Source organism: Cherax quadricarinatus, unplaced genomic scaffold (assembly GCF_038502225.1).
Source record: "Cherax quadricarinatus isolate ZL_2023a unplaced genomic scaffold, ASM3850222v1 Contig1697, whole genome shotgun sequence".
NCBI classification, from domain to species: domain Eukaryota; kingdom Metazoa; phylum Arthropoda; class Malacostraca; order Decapoda; family Parastacidae; genus Cherax; species Cherax quadricarinatus.
In genome coordinates, this window is record NW_027196723.1 from 57,501 (window position 1) to 76,377 (window position 18,877).

At 44.9% G+C, this 18,877-nt stretch overlaps 1 protein-coding gene across 1 annotated transcript in view; it reads right to left on the minus strand.

Annotated features, from left to right (window-relative positions):
• LOC138851703 (prostaglandin E2 receptor EP3 subtype-like) overlaps nucleotides 1-13,594 on the minus strand; it is a 60,211-nt gene extending 46,617 nt beyond the window's left edge. The window contains exon 1 of the mRNA XM_070081104.1: nucleotides 13,502-13,594. Within this exon, the coding sequence (XP_069937205.1) occupies nucleotides 13,502-13,594 (93 nt within the window). The remainder of the gene's footprint in view (nucleotides 1-13,501) is intronic.
• Between the last annotated feature and the right edge of the window lie 5,283 nt (nucleotides 13,595-18,877).

The window sequence follows — 18,877 nt, forward strand, 5'->3', positions numbered from 1 at the left end:
CTTGTATAGAAATTATTGGAGGTTAAGATGACCGGGAGTGAGTGTTAAGATGACCGGGAGTGAGTGTTAAGATGACCGGGAGTGAGTGTTAAGATGACCGGGAGTGAGTGTTAAGATGACCGGGAGTGAGTGTTAAGATGACCGGGAGTGAGTGTTAAGATGACCGGGAGTGAGTGTTAAGATGACCGGGAGTGAGTGTTAAGATGACCGGGAGTGAGTGTTAAGATGACCGGGAGTGAGTGTTAAGATGACCGGGAGTGAGTGTTAAGATGACCGGGAGTGAGTGTTAAGATGACCGGGAGTGAGTGAACTGATGGTCTGGTAGATATGGAATAATATAAAGAGAATATGAATCACAGATTTGGGAAAACATTGGTATATTCATAACAGGATGAGTGACACTGTTCAGAGCTGTTCTTTATGCGGTGTGTTCACTCACAGGATGACTGGCACTACTCAACACCCGTCTTTATGACGTCATGTCCACTCACAGGATGACTGGCACTACTCAACACTCGTCTTTATGACGTCATGTTCACTCACAGGATAACTGGCACTACTCAACACCCGTCTTTATGACGTCATGTCCAATCACAGGATGACTGGCACTACTCAACACCCGTCTTTATGACGTCATGTTCACTCACAGGATGACTGGCACTACTCAACACCCGTCTTTATGACGTCATGTCCACTCACAGGATGACTGGCACTACTCAACACCCGTCTTTATGACGTCATGTCCACTCACAGGATGACTGGCACTACTCAACACCCGTCTTTATGACGTCATGTCCACTCACAGGATGACTGGCACTACTCAACACTCGTCTTTATGACGTCATGTTTACTCACAGGATAACTGGCACTACTCAACACCCGTCTTTATGACGTCATGTCCAATCACAGGATGACTGGCACTACTCAACACCCGTCTTTATGACGTCATGTTCACTCACAGGATGACTGGCACTACTCAACACCCGTCTTTATGACGTCATGTCCACTCACATGATGACTGGCACTACTCAACACCCGTCTTTATGACGTCATGTTCACTCACAGGATGACTGGCACTACTCGACACCCGTCTTTATGACGTCATGTCCACTCACAGGATGACTGGCACTACTCAACACCCGTCTTTGTGACGTCATGTTCACTCACAGGATGACTGGCACTGCTCAACACCCGTCTTTATGACGTCATGTCCACTCACAGGATAACTGGTACTGCTCAACACCCGTCTTTGTGACGTCATGTTCACTCACAGGATGACTGGCACTGCTCAACACCCGTCTTTATGACGTCATATCCACTCACTGGATAACTGGCACTGCTCAACACCCGTCTTTGTGACGTCATGTTCACTCACAGGACGACTGGCACTGCTCAACACCCGTCTTTATGACGTCATGTTCACGCTCAGGATGACTGGCACTAGTCAACACCCGTCTTCATGACGTCATGTTCACTCACAGGACGACTGGCACTGCTCAACACTCGTCTTTATGGCGTCATGTTCACTCACAGGATGACTGGCACTGCTCAACACTCGTCTTTATGACGTCATGTTCACGCTCAGGATGACTGGCACTAGTCAACACCCGTCTTCATGACGTCATGTCCACTCACAGGATGACTGGCACTCGTCTTTATGGCGTCATGTTCACTCATAGGATGACTGGCACTGCTCAACACTCGTCTTTATGACGTCATGTCCACTCACAGGATGACTGGCACTGCTCAACACTCGTCTTTATGGCATCATGTCCACTCACAGGATAACTGGCACTGCCCAATAAACTTGCTCCTAGAGACAAAAATCTTCAAAATAACCACTGTGCTTTACTGGCACACCTCACACTTTACGCCTCATGACACACTTAGCTTGCTTGTACATCCTTTTCACTCCCTTCTCTCTCTCTCTCTCTCTCTCTCTCTCTCTCTCTCTCTCTCTCTCTCTCTCTCTCTCTCTCTCTCTCTCTCTCTCTCTCTCTCTCTCTCTCTCTATTTCTCGGTTCTTAAACATTTTTTTGCTCCTGCTTAGTGATTTCAACGAGAAGCTTATTCACACAAGAAAGTGTATGTCGGTGGTTCAAGAATCACCTTGCTGTAAGATCTGGCTCTAGAGTTACATTGCTGAAAGATCTGGCTCTAGAGTTACCTTGCTGTAAGATCTGGCTCTAGAGTTACCTTGCTGTAAGATCTGGCTCTAGAGTTACCTTGCTGCAAGATCTGGCTCTAGAGTTACCTTGCTGTAAGATCTGGCTCTAGAGTTACCTTGCTGTAAGATCTGGCTCTAGAGTTACCTTGCTGTAAGATCTGGCTCTAGAGTTACCTTGCTGTAAGATCTGGCTCTAGAGTTACCTTGCTGTAAGATCTGGCTCTAGAGTTACCTTGCTGCAAGATCTGGCTCTAGAGTTACCTTGCTGTAAGATCTGGCTCTAGAGTTACCTTGCTGTAAGATCTGGCTCTAGAGTTACCTTGCTGTAAGATCTGGCTCTAGAGTTACCTTGCTGTAAGATCTGGCTCTAGAGTTACCTTGCTGCAAGATCTTGTGGCTCTAGAGTTACCTTGCTGTAAGATCTGGCTCTAGAGTTACCTTGCTGTAAGATCTGGCTCTAGAGTTACCTTGCTGTAAGATCTGGCTCTAGAGTTACCTTGCTGCAAGATCTTGTGGCTCTAGAGTTACCTTGCTGTAAGATCTGGCTCTAGAGTTACCTTGCTGCAAGATCTGGCTCTAGAGTTACCTTGCTGCAAGATCTGGCTCTAGAGTTACCTTGCTGCAAGATCTGGCTCTACAGTTACCTTGCTGCAAGATCTGGCTCTAGAGTTACCTTGCTGCAAGATCTGGTTCTAGAGTTACCTTGCTGTAAGATCTGGCTCTAGAGTTACCTTGCTGCAAGATCTGGCTCTAGAGTTACCTTGCTGTAAGATCTTGCTCTAGAGTTACCTTGCTGTAAGATCTGGCTCTAGATTTACATTGCTGTAAGATCTGGCTCTAGAGTTACCTTGCTGTAATATCTGGCTCTAGAGTTACCTTGCTGTAAGATCTGGCTCTAGAGTTACCTTGCTGTAAGATCTGGCTCTAGAGTTACCTTGCTGTAAGATCTGGCTCTAGAGTTACCTTGCTGTAAGATCTGGCTCTAGAGTTACTTTGCTGTAAGATCTACCTCTAGAGTTACCTTGCTGCAAGATCTGGCTCTAGAGTTACCTTGCTGTAAGATCTGGCTCTAGAGTTACCTTGCTGTAAGATCTGGCTCTAGAGTTACCTTGCTGTAAGATCTGGCTCTAGAGTTACCTTGCTGTAAGATCTGGCTCTAGAGTTACCTTGCTGCAAGATCTGGCTCTAGAGTTACCTTGCTGTAAGATCTGGCTCTAGAGTTACCTTGCTGTAAGATCTGGCTCTAGAGTTACCTTGCTGTAAGATCTGGCTCTAGAGTTACCTTGCTGTAAGATCTGGCTCTAGAGTTACCTTGCTGCAAGATCTGGCTCTAGAGTTACCTTGCTGTAAGATCTGGCTCTAGAGTTACCTTGCTGTAAGATCTGGCTCTAGAGTTACCTTGCTGCAAGATCTGGCTCTAGAGTTACCTTGCTGTAAGATCTGGCTCTAGAGTTACCTTGCTGCAAGATCTGGCTCTAGAGTTACCTTGCTGTAAGATCTGGCTCTAGAGTTACCTTGCTGTAAGATTTGGCTCTAGAGTTACCTTGCTGCAAGATCTGGCTCTAGAGTTACCTTGCTGCAAGATCTGGCTCTAGAGTTACCTTGCTGTAAGATCTGGCTCTAGAGTTACCTTGCTGTAAGATCTGGCTCTAGAGTTACCTTGCTGTAAGATCTGGCTCTAGAGTTACCTTGTTGTAAGATCTGGCTCTAGAGTTACCTTGCTGTAAGATCTGGCTCTAGAGTTACCTTGCTGTAAGATCTGGCTCTAGAGTTATCTTGCTGTAAGATCTGGCTCTAGAGTTACCTTGCTGTAAGATCTGGCTCTAGAGTTACCTTGCTGTAAGATTTGGCTCTAGAGTTACCTTGCTGCAAGATCTGGCTCTAGAGTTACCTTGCTGCAAGATCTGGCTCTAGAGTTACCTTGCTGTAAGATCTGGCTCTAGAGTTACCTTGCTGTAAGATCTGGCTCTAGAGTTACCTTGCTGTAAGATCTGGCTCTAGAGTTACCTTGTTGTAAGATCTGGCTCTAGAGTTACCTTGCTGTAAGATCTGGCTCTAGAGTTACCTTGCTGTAAGATCTGGCTCTAGAGTTATCTTGCTGTAAGATCTGGCTCTAGAGTTACCTTGCTGTAAGATCTGGCTCTAGAGTTACCTTGCTGCAAGATCTGGCTCTAGAGTTACCTTGCTGCAAGATCTGGCTCTAGAGTTACCTTGCTGCAAGATCTGGCTCTACAGTTACCTTGCTGCAAGATCTGGCTCTAGAGTTACCTTGCTGCAAGATCTGGCCCTAGAGTTACCTTGCTGTAAGATCTGGCTCTAGAGTTACCTTGCTGCAAGATCTGGCTCTAGAGTTACCTTGCTGTAAGATCTTGCTCTAGAGTTACCTTGCTGTAAGATCTGGCTCTAGATTTACATTGCTGTAAGATCTGGCTCTAGAGTTACCTTGCTGTTATATCTGGCTCTAGAGTTACCTTGCTGTAAGATCTGGCTCTAGAGTTACCTTGCTGTAAGATCTGGCTCTAGAGTTACCTTGCTGTAAGATCTGGCTCTAGAGTTACCTTGCTGTAAGATCTGGCTCTAGAGTTACTTTGCTGTAAGATCTACCTCTAGAGTTACCTTGCTGCAAGATCTGGCTCTAGAGTTACCTTGCTGTAAGATCTGGCTCTAGAGTTACCTTGCTGTAAGATCTGGCTCTAGAGTTACCTTGCTGTAAGATCTGGCTCTAGAGTTACCTTGCTGTAAGATCTGGCTCTAGAGTTACCTTGCTGCAAGATCTGGCTCTAGTGTTACCTTGCTGCAAGATCTGGCTCTAGTGTTACCTTGCTGTAAGATCTGGCTCTAGAGTTACCTTGCTGTAAGATCTGGCTCTAGAGTTACCTTGCTGTAGGATCTGGCTCTAGAGTTACCTTGCTGCAAGATCTGGCTCTAGAGTTACCTTGCTGTAAGATCTGGCTCTAGAGTTACCTTGCTGTAAGATCTGGCTCTAAAGTTACCTTGCTGCAAGATCTGGTTCTAGAGTTACGTTGCTGTAAGACCTGGCTCTAGAGTTACCTTGCTGTAAGATCTGGCTCTAGAGTTACCTTGCTGCAAGATCTGGCTCTAGAGTTACCTTGCTGGAAGATCTGGCTCTAGAGTCACCTTGCTGTAAGTTCTAGCTCTAGAGTCACCTTGATTTAAGATACTCTAGAGTCACATTGCTGTATAGAGCTTCCAGGCAGCACTTCAGATATTTCTTGACGCCTAATGGAGCCACTGCCACCCAAGTGACTATTCAAAGCACTTTTTATGGTTATGTTTTTCTCCTCCTCCTCCCCCTCCTTCTCCCCTCCTTCTTCTGCTTCTTCTTCTTCTCCTCCTCCTCCTTGTCGTCATCTTCCACTTCTTCTCCTTCTTACTCCTCTTCTTCTTTTTCTTCCTCTTGCTTGGCCTCCTCACCTCCTTATCCTTTTCCTCCTCCTCCTCCTCCTTGTCCTCCTCTTCCTCTTCCTCTATTCAGAATCACGAAGGTACTCTTTAAAACTCTGCTACATTCACAGCTGCTGATGCTGTCCTTCACTCTTCAGTTTTTGACTCTCACGAGAGGAATTCTAAACAGCCCTTTACTGCAAGTTTTTGATCGTCAAGTTGCTCATTATTTCATAGGCGACGTCTATTGGCGAGATGGAGAAGTTCGCGGGAGGCATCTATTGGCGAGACGAAACTCAGTGGTGACATCCATAAGAAAACTGAGGAAATTGAAAAACTGAAACGGAGTGTAAAACAGACTGAAACCAGTAAGTAGAGCGGAAGAGAACTATGAGGAACTTAGTTGTGATGTTGTCAAAGGAGGTTATAACTAAGAATCACGACAGTGTTATTATTACAACCACAAGGAAAGTGATAGGCTGGATAGCTAGAACCTTCAAAACAAGAAATGCCAAGCCAGTGATGATACTCATCATATCATTTGCTTTCTTTCTCTTGATTGGAGTTTTGCTGTATACTGACAGCCAGTTTTAAGACAGGTTGAACTGCAGATCATGAGAATGTATAGAGAACCTTCGCTATTTGAATAAATTCAGTATTAAGAGCACTTGAGGTATTTAAAGTTCCTCGCACTGCAGTCCCTGGACCGGAAGCGAGAAAGATACACCTGGAAAATTCTGGAGGGATTGATACCAAATCTCCATACTGAAATTACTTCCTTCGAAATTATTATAATCAGAAAGAAGCGCTAAACCACAAGGGTACTTCCTTCGAAAGCAAGAGGATCGAGAGACTGTGCAAAATACCTCCGCCTTAAAGCTAAGTGATAACTCTATAAGAAAAAAGGGACCAAAACTTTTATACATGAACTCTTCAAAAATAAGGGAAATTACCAAAGCACCTCTGGTTGAAATCAAGATGAAATCAAGATTGTGACTGGACAGAGATAACAAGTTGCACGGACGTAAACGATGCCTGGGAAAAATTCAAAACAATGTTCACTACCATCCTTGATAATATTGCACCAGTTAAAGAGGTTAGGATTAAACGAAGAACTGAACCCTGGATGAATACTGAGATATTAGATAATATGAAATTCAGAGACCAGCTGCTAAAAAGATTTAAAGCAAACAGACAGGATATTGCAGCACTAAATGAATTCCAAAGGGTGAGGAACAGAGTACAGAGACTTATAAAATGGAGCAAAGGCAAAGCACTACTGCTCAAAAATTGAAGAGTATAAGCATAACCCCAGAAAGCTCTGGCAACAACTAAAACAGTTGGGGTACACCCATAAGCCAGTAGATAGGTCTAACATAGTACTCACTATCGATAATGAGGTATGCCACGAAACATCTAAGGTGGCAAATTGCTTTAATTCATACTACACATCTGTTGCATCAACACTAGTAAGTAAACTACCAGCTGCATCAAATACCTTTAACACAGACTCTGATAAGTTTCAAACATACTATACCAATAAAGGGGTAACCCCAAACAGTTGTCAACTAGTAAGTGTATCTCATGACTTTATTCAAAAAGAACTAAGCAGGTTAAACCCAACTAAGAGCACAGGCCCTGATAACATCCCGTCTAAGTTCCTAAAAGATGGTGCTTCTGAACTGTCAATCCCTATTGCTCACATAATAAATCTATCAATCACCACTAATACAGTACCGGAGGGGTTCAAGGAGGCCAGAGTTACTCCTATCTTCAAGAAAAATAGTAGGTCTGATGTAAGCAACTATAGGCCTGTTAGTATACTCAGTATAATATCTAAAATTCTAGAGAGGGCGGTGTATTCTCAAGTAGTTAAGTACCTTAATGACAACAACATCCTCCATAGCTATCAATCGGGCTTTAGAAGATCCTACTCAACCGACACCTCCCTTATTAATCTGATGGATTACCTGAGAACTGAAATGTCAAAGGGGAACCTCATAGGCATGGTAACCTTAGACCTGCAAAAGGCCTTCGATACTGTCAACCACAATATATTATGTAATAAACTTCAAACTATCGGTATAGGTTCTGTAGACTGGTTTAAGTCCTACCTTAGCAACAGGAGACAAATAGTCAAAATCAACAAAACAGAATCAGAACCCCTGCCGATAACATGTGGAGTTCCCCAAGGTAGTATTCTGGGTCCCTTATTATTCTTATGTTATGTCAATGATATGCCTATCAGTGTCAAGTGCAAACTCCTACTGTATGCAGATGACAGTGCTCTGTTAGTGTCAGGTAAAGACCCACAAGATATTGCTAATGTTTTAACACTGGAACTGGAGTCCTGCAGCAAATGGTTAGTAGACAACAAACTATCATTACACCTAGGGAAAACTGAAGCCATTCTCTTTGGCACGAAACATAAACTGAGAAGGGTAAATAATTTTAATGTTCAATGTAATGGGGAGCCCATCACTTTGGTTTCATCAGTAAAATATTTGGGAATCCCCTTTGACCCATGCATGTCAGGAGAATTGATAGGGAACAGTGTAGTAAAGAAAGCGAATGCCAGACTGAAGTTCCTGTATAGACAAGCACAGTGTCTACCTACTGAGGCTCGCAGGACTCTATGTCTAGCCCTTATACAATGCCATATGGATTACGCTTGCTCTTCTTGGTACTCTGCCTTGACAAAAAAACTGAAAGATAGACTGCAAATCACCCAGAACAAAATCGTAAGATTCATCCTGGGGCTGGGACCAAGAGAACATGTAGGCCAGGATGAATTACAGCAGTTGGATATGCTGAATGTTGAAGACAGAGTAAAACAACTGAAGCTAAATCATGTTTATAAAATTGCTCACAAGCAATGTCCAGAATATCTTGCTGTCAATTTTGTCAAGGCTGGGAACCAAAGCAATCATAGAACTAGGGGGAGAGAGCACAACTTTGTAGTACCCACAGTCAGTGGCCAGGCTTCAAACACCTTTTATTGTACAGCAATAAAGGAATGGAACAGACTACCCACAAATGTCAAGGCCAGTCATAGCTTGAACCAGTTCAAGAAGACTGCTAAAAAGTGTCTGATGAATGAAGCAACAGAAAGGGAGGGGAATGATTTTCTATTTTTTAGCTAAAATACGTGTAAATTTTACCTTATTCCTTGTAATGACCCTCGTATTGTAGATAGTCTTAATGACCTTGGTGTCGCAGATAGTCTTTTTAGTATGATAATAAGATGTTATCTTCATTGTAGAACAATAAGAAAATATTATAACCTTTATATTATAATAATAAGGTAAAAGGACCCCAATGGAAATAAGTCACTCTGTCTGACTTTTTTGGGTTATCCCAGGTTCTCTACACATATGCTGCTATGTATGATAATTCTATGTAACTGTATTTGTGTATACCTGAATAAACTTACTTACTTACTTACTTAATTCCCCGAAACAGTTCCTGGTCAGCAGGGCTGTGGTGCATATGATGCGTCTGGCAACAACAGCCTGGTTTATCAGGCCATAAACAGGGAGGCCTGGTCTGGGACTGGACCGCCGGGGGCAGTAACGTTAGTGAGTTGTGAAGAGTATGTCACCATCGTTAATTCACGCAAGCAGCCAGCCACGTCAGCTTGTTCAAAGTACTTAAATATCTGATTACTCTGCTGGCTGTCTTGTCGAGGTCATTCATATTATTTATAGTCTCATACGGATGCAGCGCTTGTCACTTATTTCATCGGAAACGTTAGGAACGAGGAGCGAGCCTTGAAGCACCCCACTTGTGCTCAACCACACTGACACTTGCTGTTCTACACAAGTCTTCGCTTCCTGCCACTCAACCAACAACGGATCAAGGCTTACAGCTCTTAAAGATCAGACGACTTTGATAGTGTCCATGTTTGTATCGTTTGCGACACTAAATATTTAACGGAAGAGTGAGTTAAGTGCAGTAGACACTTCTTTACTGGTACGACTACTGCTTCAGTTGTTCTCCATTAACGAAATTATTGTTATACGAATCATTATTACGTTATCTTGATTAAAAGCACTATTGTTGCCACGATTCATTCGCTTTTCTTCCTTACGTACTCAAGGATAGTTCAAGTTTTTGTTTCTATATTGTTATCACTTCTTCCTCCGCATTCTTGTTTACAACACTCGGTATTTTTCCTGCAGTCTCTACAAACTTACAGAATTTGCATAATCTTCATTGTCGCCTGTCATTCTAAATATCTTACATGCTTTCCGTTCTCGCTCGGTTAAGTCTATTCTCATCCATGTTTACTCTGTTATCTCATTCCTTCTTTTTCTGTAGGGATAATTTGCGACAAGACAGGATAAGATAAGATAAGGTTTATGCAAGCATTGATGAATTTACGGAGGCTAGCATATACTGGAACAATAATTGTAAATGCATGTTGAAGTTGTAGGTGTACATTATAAACACATTATGTAGATCTGACCCGGAATAAACCAATAAAGTTTGTGTCTTGTCACTGTTGGAACCTTCATGTTTGTGTCGTCTTCAGCCACTAATGTTTGCCGTCTTATGAACAAAGAATAATAATAAAAAAACTTGCAAATATATATATATATACATATACATATATATGATAGCGGTATACACGGGTTGCTAGCCATGCTAGAAGCAGACTCAGCACCGACGGTGGTTCTCATTTTACGAGACAGAACACTTACACAGGCTTCACCGGAAGTGGCAAACTTAGGAAGTTTTTTATTGCGTTTTGGGATTATAAAACTTCTGGGTTGATATAAATTCCTTGAAGATTCTAATTGCCGGGGAAAGGTAGGTGTACGGGGGAGGTGATTGTACGTGGGTGGTGGTGTACGGGGGGGGGGGAACGGGGTTCTTTCTGGAGGGTGTTCCGGGGAGTCAACGCCCCCGCTGCCCGGTTCGTGACCAGGCCTCGCGGTGGATCAGAGCCTGATAAACCAGGCTATTACTGCTGGCCACGCGCAACTCAGCGTACGAACCACAGTCAGGCTGGTCAGGTACTGACTTTAGGTACCTGTTCAGCTCCCTCTTGAAGACAGCCAGGGGTCTAGGGCAGAGAGGTGATGGTGGGGGTGTGAAGAAGTAGTAGTGGTGGTGGTGGTGGTGGTGGTGGTGTCAAGAAGTAGTGGTGGTGGTGGTGTGAAGGAGTAGTGGTAGTATGAAGGTGTAATTGTGGTGTTAAGGTTTGGTGGTGGTGGTGTCAGGGAATAGTTATGGTAGTGGTGATGGTGATGGGGGTGTGAAGGTGTAGTGGTGGTGATGGTGGCGGTGTAGTGGTGATGGTGGTCACATAAGCCTCGGATGGGCTTGCTAGTGGAGATGTGACATATTTGACAATTGTGTTCTGGCATTTTAAAATTAACCGAGCCAAAGCTTGAGAGACCTTTAAACTTCCTGTGTTCTGTACATTGGTGTTCACGTAACTATAATAGATGATCGTCAACATCTGTCTTTAGAGAGTTCTTGTATGATTATTTTGTCTCCAATTCCAGTTCATAACGTGTCTACATAATCTCCTCTGTATTACGCATGCGTGTTGGTTATGTTGTTTCTTCTATATCATATTTGCATTAATTGTTCCTAGTGTTCCAAAACATCAAGACGTCTCTCCAACGTAAACCCTATCGCAGCCTCCACATGGGATAAGGAAACTCTGCCACATTAAATTGCCAGTTTGTTTTTGTCTAATTTCTAGTGAGATCTTTGATGGTAGTAGTACTAGTATAATAGCGACTTGGATATTACCCTGGGCTACAGCATGAGAAATGTTTTAGGTGACTCTGGTGCTTGGAAGTACATACTAAGAATCTGCTGATGGTGCTCTCTGTCTTAGCAGTGCCAGAAATCGATATTAAGCTTTCTTATCAGTCAGGTCCTTCAAGCATAACAGGAACATTACGTGTCCCGGTATGGTTCCTTGCGGGACGACCCTCGTCACGCGTGTGTGTAACAGCATTTCTTCCCGGGATATCGGGCCATCACTCTCTCTCCCGCCGCTCAGATATACCTTGATCCAGGAAGCAACATTTCCCATTATCCCTGCCTGCTCTTCCAGTTTATGGATTAGTTCCCTGTGTGGAACAGTGTGTGTGTGTGTGTGTGTATAAAGAACAAAAAGGCACAATACTGTGGCTGGAATACACAAATAACTCGCACATAGGAGAGAGAAACGACAACGTTTCGGCCCTACTTGGACCATGTACAAAGTCACACTAACACAAAAGAAAGAGGGAGCCAGTATATGTATAGACGAGGAGGACAGAGACGGCACCAAGAGAGGAAGAAAAAGAAGTAGTGGCAGTGGTGAGACTGGTAGTGGAAGCTGTAGCAGAAGTAGTAGTGGTGGTAGAAATTATGGAGAGTAGTTTTAATGGGACAAGAGATAGAAAGGGGAGTGAAGGGTGAAGTGAAGCAAAAGTAAAGGTAGTGGCAAAAGTAGTAGAGGTGGGTCAGTCAAAGGGCAAGAAAAAGGAGCACTGCAGAAGAGCTAAGGACCAACATGGGGTAAGACCAAAAACACAGGGGAAGGAGGGAACTGCAGGACAGAACATACTTAGGCAGAAGAAAGAAAAAACAAGAAAAAAATAAAAAAATAGTGAAGGAGGAGAAGTGGGGAGAGGAGAATGAAACGATCAGATCAAGTCACGAGAGCTTTGAAGTTTGGGGTATTTGACAATGTATTGAGAAAGAAAGTCATCTACAGAGACAAAGTCAGGACTAAGATTCATACTAGAAAAGTTGTGTATAAGGGACGATTCAGCAAGTCTTTCACAGTCGCCGTCTTGTTGAATCATGTCTTATACACAACTTTCCTAGTATGAATTTTAGTCATGTATATACCATCATTTCTCTTTACATTGTCAAATGCCCCAAACTTCAGAACACTCCTCTCCTCCTCTTCCTACCTCTTCTCATTCCCTATTTTTCCTTTTTTTCTTTTTTTTCCTTTCTTCTGCCTAAGTATGTTCTGACCTTCAGTTCCCTCCTTCCCCTGTGTTTTTGGTCTTATCCCTTGTGGGACCTTAGCTCTCCTGCAATACTCCTTTTTCTTGTCCTTTGGCTAACCCCACTTCTACTACTTCTACAAATGATTGAGACACTTATGCAACGTATGGAAATCTTTACTGAAGAAACGTTTCGCCACACAGTGGCTTCATCAGTCCAATACAAAGCAGAAAGGTGTACGGAGAGGAGTAGTTTGAGGTAATCAGTCCCTTAGCCTGTAATCAATGTGTTCAGTCCATCATTCTTGTAGAAAGTACAGCATAGGGCCAGACACTGCAATTTCATGGGATTTTGATGGAAGGAATTCTTCAACATTTATCCAACCTATGGACGAAGACCTACTTACACTAGTGGATGGTTCCACTGTGATCCCGCCTCCTCCTGCTTCCACTTACCTGACTACAGTATATAAGCCACTTCTCTGGCCCTATGCTGTACTTTCTACAAGAGTGATGGACTGAACACATTGATTCCAGGCTGAGGGACTGATTACCTCGAAGTCCTCCACTCCTTACACCTTTCTGCTTTGTATTGGACTGATGAAGCCACTGTGTGGCGAAACGTTTCTTCAATAAAGATTCCCATATTTTGCATCAGTGTCTCGATCTTCAACTTGTCGATTTTCAAAACCATTTACCAGTAACTACCATTCCTACTACTTTTGCCAATACCTTTACTTTTTCCTCACTTCACCCTTCACTCTCCTTTTTTATCTTTTGTCCCACTAAAACTACTCTCCCTACTTTCTACTACCACTTCTACTTCTGCTACTTCCACTACCATCCTCACCACTATCACTACTGTTTTTCCTTGCTTCCTCTCTTGGTGTCATCCGTGTCCAGCTCGCCTATATATACACGGGCTTCCTGTCTCTCTCTCTCTTGTGTGTACAACACCACACACCTCCAGAGAATCTTCAGAGTCGTTCTGGCACTCGGGCTGCGGCTTGAGTGCCAGGAACGGCTTAAATGGAGTTGGGAGACTCACCGTGCCCATGTCATAGGGCTGCCCCAGCCGTAGGGCAGCCCTATGACATTAGCACGGTACATCAAGTGTACAAATTCCGATAATCCTTTGGGAGTCACTGCCGGGTCACCTCACGGACATGACCTGGTCAGGACCCGTCTTGGCAAACCTACTTGAACATGAACTTCTCTTTTGTATTAGTGTGACTTTGTAAATGTTCCAAGTTGGACCAAAACGTCGTCGTAAGCTGTTCCCTTTGTCATATGCAGGTTGTGTGTGTACTCACCTAATTGTGGCTGCAGGGGTCGAGACTCAGCTCCTGGCCCTGCCTCTTCACTGTGTGTGTGTGTGTGTGTGTGTGTGTGTGTGTGTGTGTGTGACTGCATGTGTGTATGCGAGTGTGTGTGTATCATATCTGTGACAAGTTGGAGCGTGCATGAGAGGGATGTAGAATATTTAGTTAGCATATAGACATTCCGTCAGACTGAAACCACAGTGGAAGCCAACCATTAGTTTTCCCAGTGTCCTCAACGCTGCACCTCACACCACTGTCCTCAACGCTGCACCTCACACCACTGTCCTCAACGCTGCACCTCACACCACTGTCCTCAACGCTGCACCTTACACCACTGTCCTCATCGCTGCACCTCACACCACTGTCCTCAACGCTGCACCTCACACCACTGTCCTCAACGCTGCACCTCACACCACTGTCCTCAACGCTGCACCTCACACCACTGTCCTCATCGCTGCACCTCACACCACTGTCCTCAACGCTGCACCTCACACCACTGTCCTCAACGCTGCACCTCACACCACTGTCCTCAACGCTGCACCTTACACCATTGTCCTCATCGCTGCACCTCACACCACTGTCCTCATCGCTGCACCTCACACCACTGTCCTCATCGCTGCACCTCACACCACTGTCCTCATCGCTGCACCTCACACCACTGTCCTCAACGCTGCACCTCACACCACTGTCCTCAACGCTGCACCTTACACCATTGTCCTCATCGCTGCACCTCACACCACTGTCCTCATCGCTGCACCTCACACCACTGTCCTCAACGCTGCACCTCACACCACTGTCCTCAACGCTGCACCTTACACCATTGTCCTCATCGCTGCACCTCACACCACTGTCCTCACTGCAATACCACCCTCACACCACTGTCCTCACTGCAATACCACCCTCACACCACTGTCCTCACTGCAATACCACCCTTACACCATTGTCCTCACTGCAATACCACCCTCACACCACTGTCCTCATCGCTGCACCTCACACCACTGTCCTCAACGCTGCACCTCACACCACTGTCCTCAACGCTGCACCTCACACCACTGTCCTCAACGCTGCACCTTACACCAGTGTCCTCATCGCTGCACCTCACACCACTGTCCTCATCGCTGCACCTCACACCACTGTCCTCATCGCTGCACCTTACACCACTGTCCTCAACGCTGCACCTTACACCACTGTCCTCATCGCTGCACCTCACACCACTGTCCTCATCGCTGCACCTCACACCACTGTCCTCATCGCTGCGCCTCACACCACTGTCCTCAACGCTGCACCTCACACCACTGTCCTCAACGCTGCACCTCACACCACTGTCCTCAACGCTGCACCTCACACCACTGTCCTCAACGCTGCACCTTACACCACTGTCCTCAACGCTGCACCTTACACCACTGTCCTCAACGCTGCACCTCACACCACTGTCCTCAACGCTGCACATTACACCACTGTCCTCAACGCTGCACCTTACACCACTGTCCTCATCGCTGCACCTCACACCACTGTCCTCATCGCTGCACCTCACACCACTGTCCTCATCGCTGCGCCTCACACCACTGTCCTCATCGCTGCACCTCACACCACTGTCCTCAACGCTGCACCTCACACCACTGTCCTCAACGCTGCACCTCACACCACTGTCCTCATCGCTGCACCTCACACCACTGTCCTCAACGCTGCGCCTCATACCACTGTCCTCAACGCTGCACCTCATACCACTGTCCTCAACGCTGGACCTCACACCACTGTCCTCAACGCTGTGCCTCACACCACTGTCCTCAACGCTGCGCCTCATACCAGTCCTCAACGCTGCACCTCATACCACTGTCCTCATCGCTGCACCTCACACCACTGTCCTCATCGCTGCACCTCACACCACTGTCCTCAACGCTGCGCCTCATACCACTGTCCTCAACGCTGCACCTCACACCACTGTCCTCATCGCTGCACCTCACACCACTGTCCTCAACGCTGCACCTCACACCACTGTCCTTATCGCTGCACCTCACACCACTGTCCTCAACGTTGCGCCTCATACCACTGTCCTCAACGCTGCACCTCATACCACTGTCCTCAACGCTGCACCTCATACCACTGTCCTCAACGCTGGACTTCACACCACTGTCCTCAACGCTGCGCCTCACACCACTGTCCTCAACGCTGTGCCTCATACCAGTCCTCAACGCTGCACCTCATACCACTGTCCTCATCGCTGCACCTCACACCACTGTCCTCATCGCTGCTCCTCACACCACTGTCCTCAACGCTGCGCCTCATACCACTGTCCTCAACGCTGCACCTCACACCACTGTCCTCAACGTTGCGCCTCACTCCACTGTTCTCAACGCTGCACCTCACACCACTGTCCTCAACGCTGCACCTTACACCATTGTCCTCAACGCTGCACCTCACACCACTGCCCTCAACGCTGCACCTCATACCACTGTCCCCAACGCTGCGCCTCACACCACTGTCCTCAACGCTGCACCTCACACCACTGTCCTCATCGCTGTACATCACACCACTGTCCTCATCGCTGCGCCTCACACCACTGTCCTCAACGCTGCGCCTCACTCCACTGTCCTCAACGCTGCACCTCATACCACTATCCTCAACGCTGCACCTCACACCACTGTCCTCAACGCTGCACCTCATACCACTGTCCTCATCGCTGCACCTCACACCACTGTCCTCATCGCTGCACCTCACACCACTGTCCTCATCGCTGCACCTCACACCACTGTCCTCATCGCTGCGCCTCACACCACTGTCCTCAACGCTGCGCCTCACTCCACTGTCCTCAACGCTACACCTCATACCACTGTCCTCAACGCTGCACCTCACACCACTGTCCTCAACGCTGCACCTCACACCACTGTCCTCAACGCTGCACCTCACACCACTGTCCTCAACGCTGCACCTCACACCACTGTCCTCAACGCTGCACCTCACACCACTGTCAATGACTCGAAATATTAAATGAAAGACCCTCAAAATATACTTAAATTATAATATCCAATTTGTACATTGGTGTGAATTTTTGCAGCCATGTTATTGTAAATTTTATTTTAAATGAAGTTAGAGAGAGCGAGAGAGAGAGAAAGAGAGAGAGAATCAATTTTGGTTCGGCTTTCGTTGTCGAGAAGATGGAGGACAGAGACTTCGCTTCACGGGCTGAATGACCCATGAGGATTGCTAATTCATAAGAATATAATGATAATTCTTTTTCTCTCTCTGTCTCTGTAACCTGACGTAGTTAGGATAATCTTGGAGGAGATCACCAGTCAGGTTAAATATCTTACATGTGCGGCATCAGTTAGTCTAAAGTTTAATTAACTGTATCGTCGTCCAGTCTGGATTTGTCTGATCTTCATCACATTTGATTTCTTTGTATGTTATACCTCTCAGTTTTTTTAAATTTTCTTCATACTTCCTCTACATTATCTGAATTTAGTGGTTCAGTCCAGTCTATGTTTCTCCGTCGTCGGAAACCACCATAGACTTATATTATTTATTATTATCACACTGGCCGATTCCCACCAAGGCAGGGTGGCCCGAAAAAGAAAAACTTTCACCATCATTCACTCCATCACTGTCTTGCCAGAAGGGTGCTTTACACTACAGTTTTTAAACTGCAACATTAACACCCCTCCTTCAGAGTGCAGGCACTGTACTTCCCATCTCCAGGACTCAAGTCCGGCCTACCGGTTTCCCTGAATCCCTTCATAAATGTTACTTTGCTCACACTCCAACAGCACGTCAAGTATTAAAAACCATTTGTCTCCATTCACTCCTATCAAACACGCTCACGCATGCCTGCTGGAAGTCCAAGCCCCTCGCACACAAAACCTCCTTTACCCCCTCCCTCCAACCTTTCCTAGGCCGACCCCTACCCCGCCTTCCTTCCACTACTATATATATATATATATATATATATATATATATATATATATATATATATATATATATATATATATATATATATATATATATATATATATATATATATATATATGTGTGTGTGTGTGTGTGTGTGTGTGTGTGTGTGTGTGTGTGTGTGTGTGTCGTGCCGAATAGGCAGAACTTGCGATCTTGGCTTAAATAGCAACGCTCATCTTGCCATATAGGACAAGCGAAAATTTGTGTATGCAATAATTTCGCCAAAATCATTCTTAACCTAACGAAAAAAATATATTTCACTGTGTTTGTTTAGTATTAAATTATTGTAAACAAATCTAAAATATATTTAGTTAGGTTAGGCTAAAATAAATTGTTCTTGTTACAATAAGGTTAGGTAAGTTTTCTAAGATTCTTTTGGTGCAAAATTAATTTTTTTTACATTAGCATTAATGAAAAAATATATCTTTAAACGTGTAAGAGAAAATTTTAGAAAAGATTTAATTTTAAATGAGTTCTTGCTAATTGACCAGTTTTACATATTCGGCACGACATATATATATATATATATATATATATATATATATATATATATATATATATATATATATATATATATATATATATATATATGTGTGTGTGTGTGTGTGTGTGTGTGTGTGTGTGTGTGTGTGTGTGTGTGTGTGTGTGTGTGTGTGTGTGGGGGTGTGTGTGTGTGTGTATAGCTTTATTAATTCAATAAAGAAGTTATGTGAGGGTGTTGAAACTGAAGACATTAGAAGACTAGGTAATCAGTCCATCAGCCTGGATGAAGGTGTTCCCAAGCTTCGTCAGAACACGATGGTGAACACCATCTTGGCTCAGGGAAAAAAAAAATGTGTCGTTCTCCAAGCTTTGTAGGCCCCAGTGTCTTGGATTTTCACATACCAGGAGTCATACCTGACTTCGTTATGTTCTTGAATTTAAATCACCTGAACTTCGATGTTAGACTAGCAGGTTATTCCACCGCTTGATTTATGAGTGCGAGATTTATTAGAAATATTGTAATCAAGGCTCATTTCTGCTGTTATTTGCATGACTGGGCTAAACCAAGATGGTTTCTGGTCACCAAT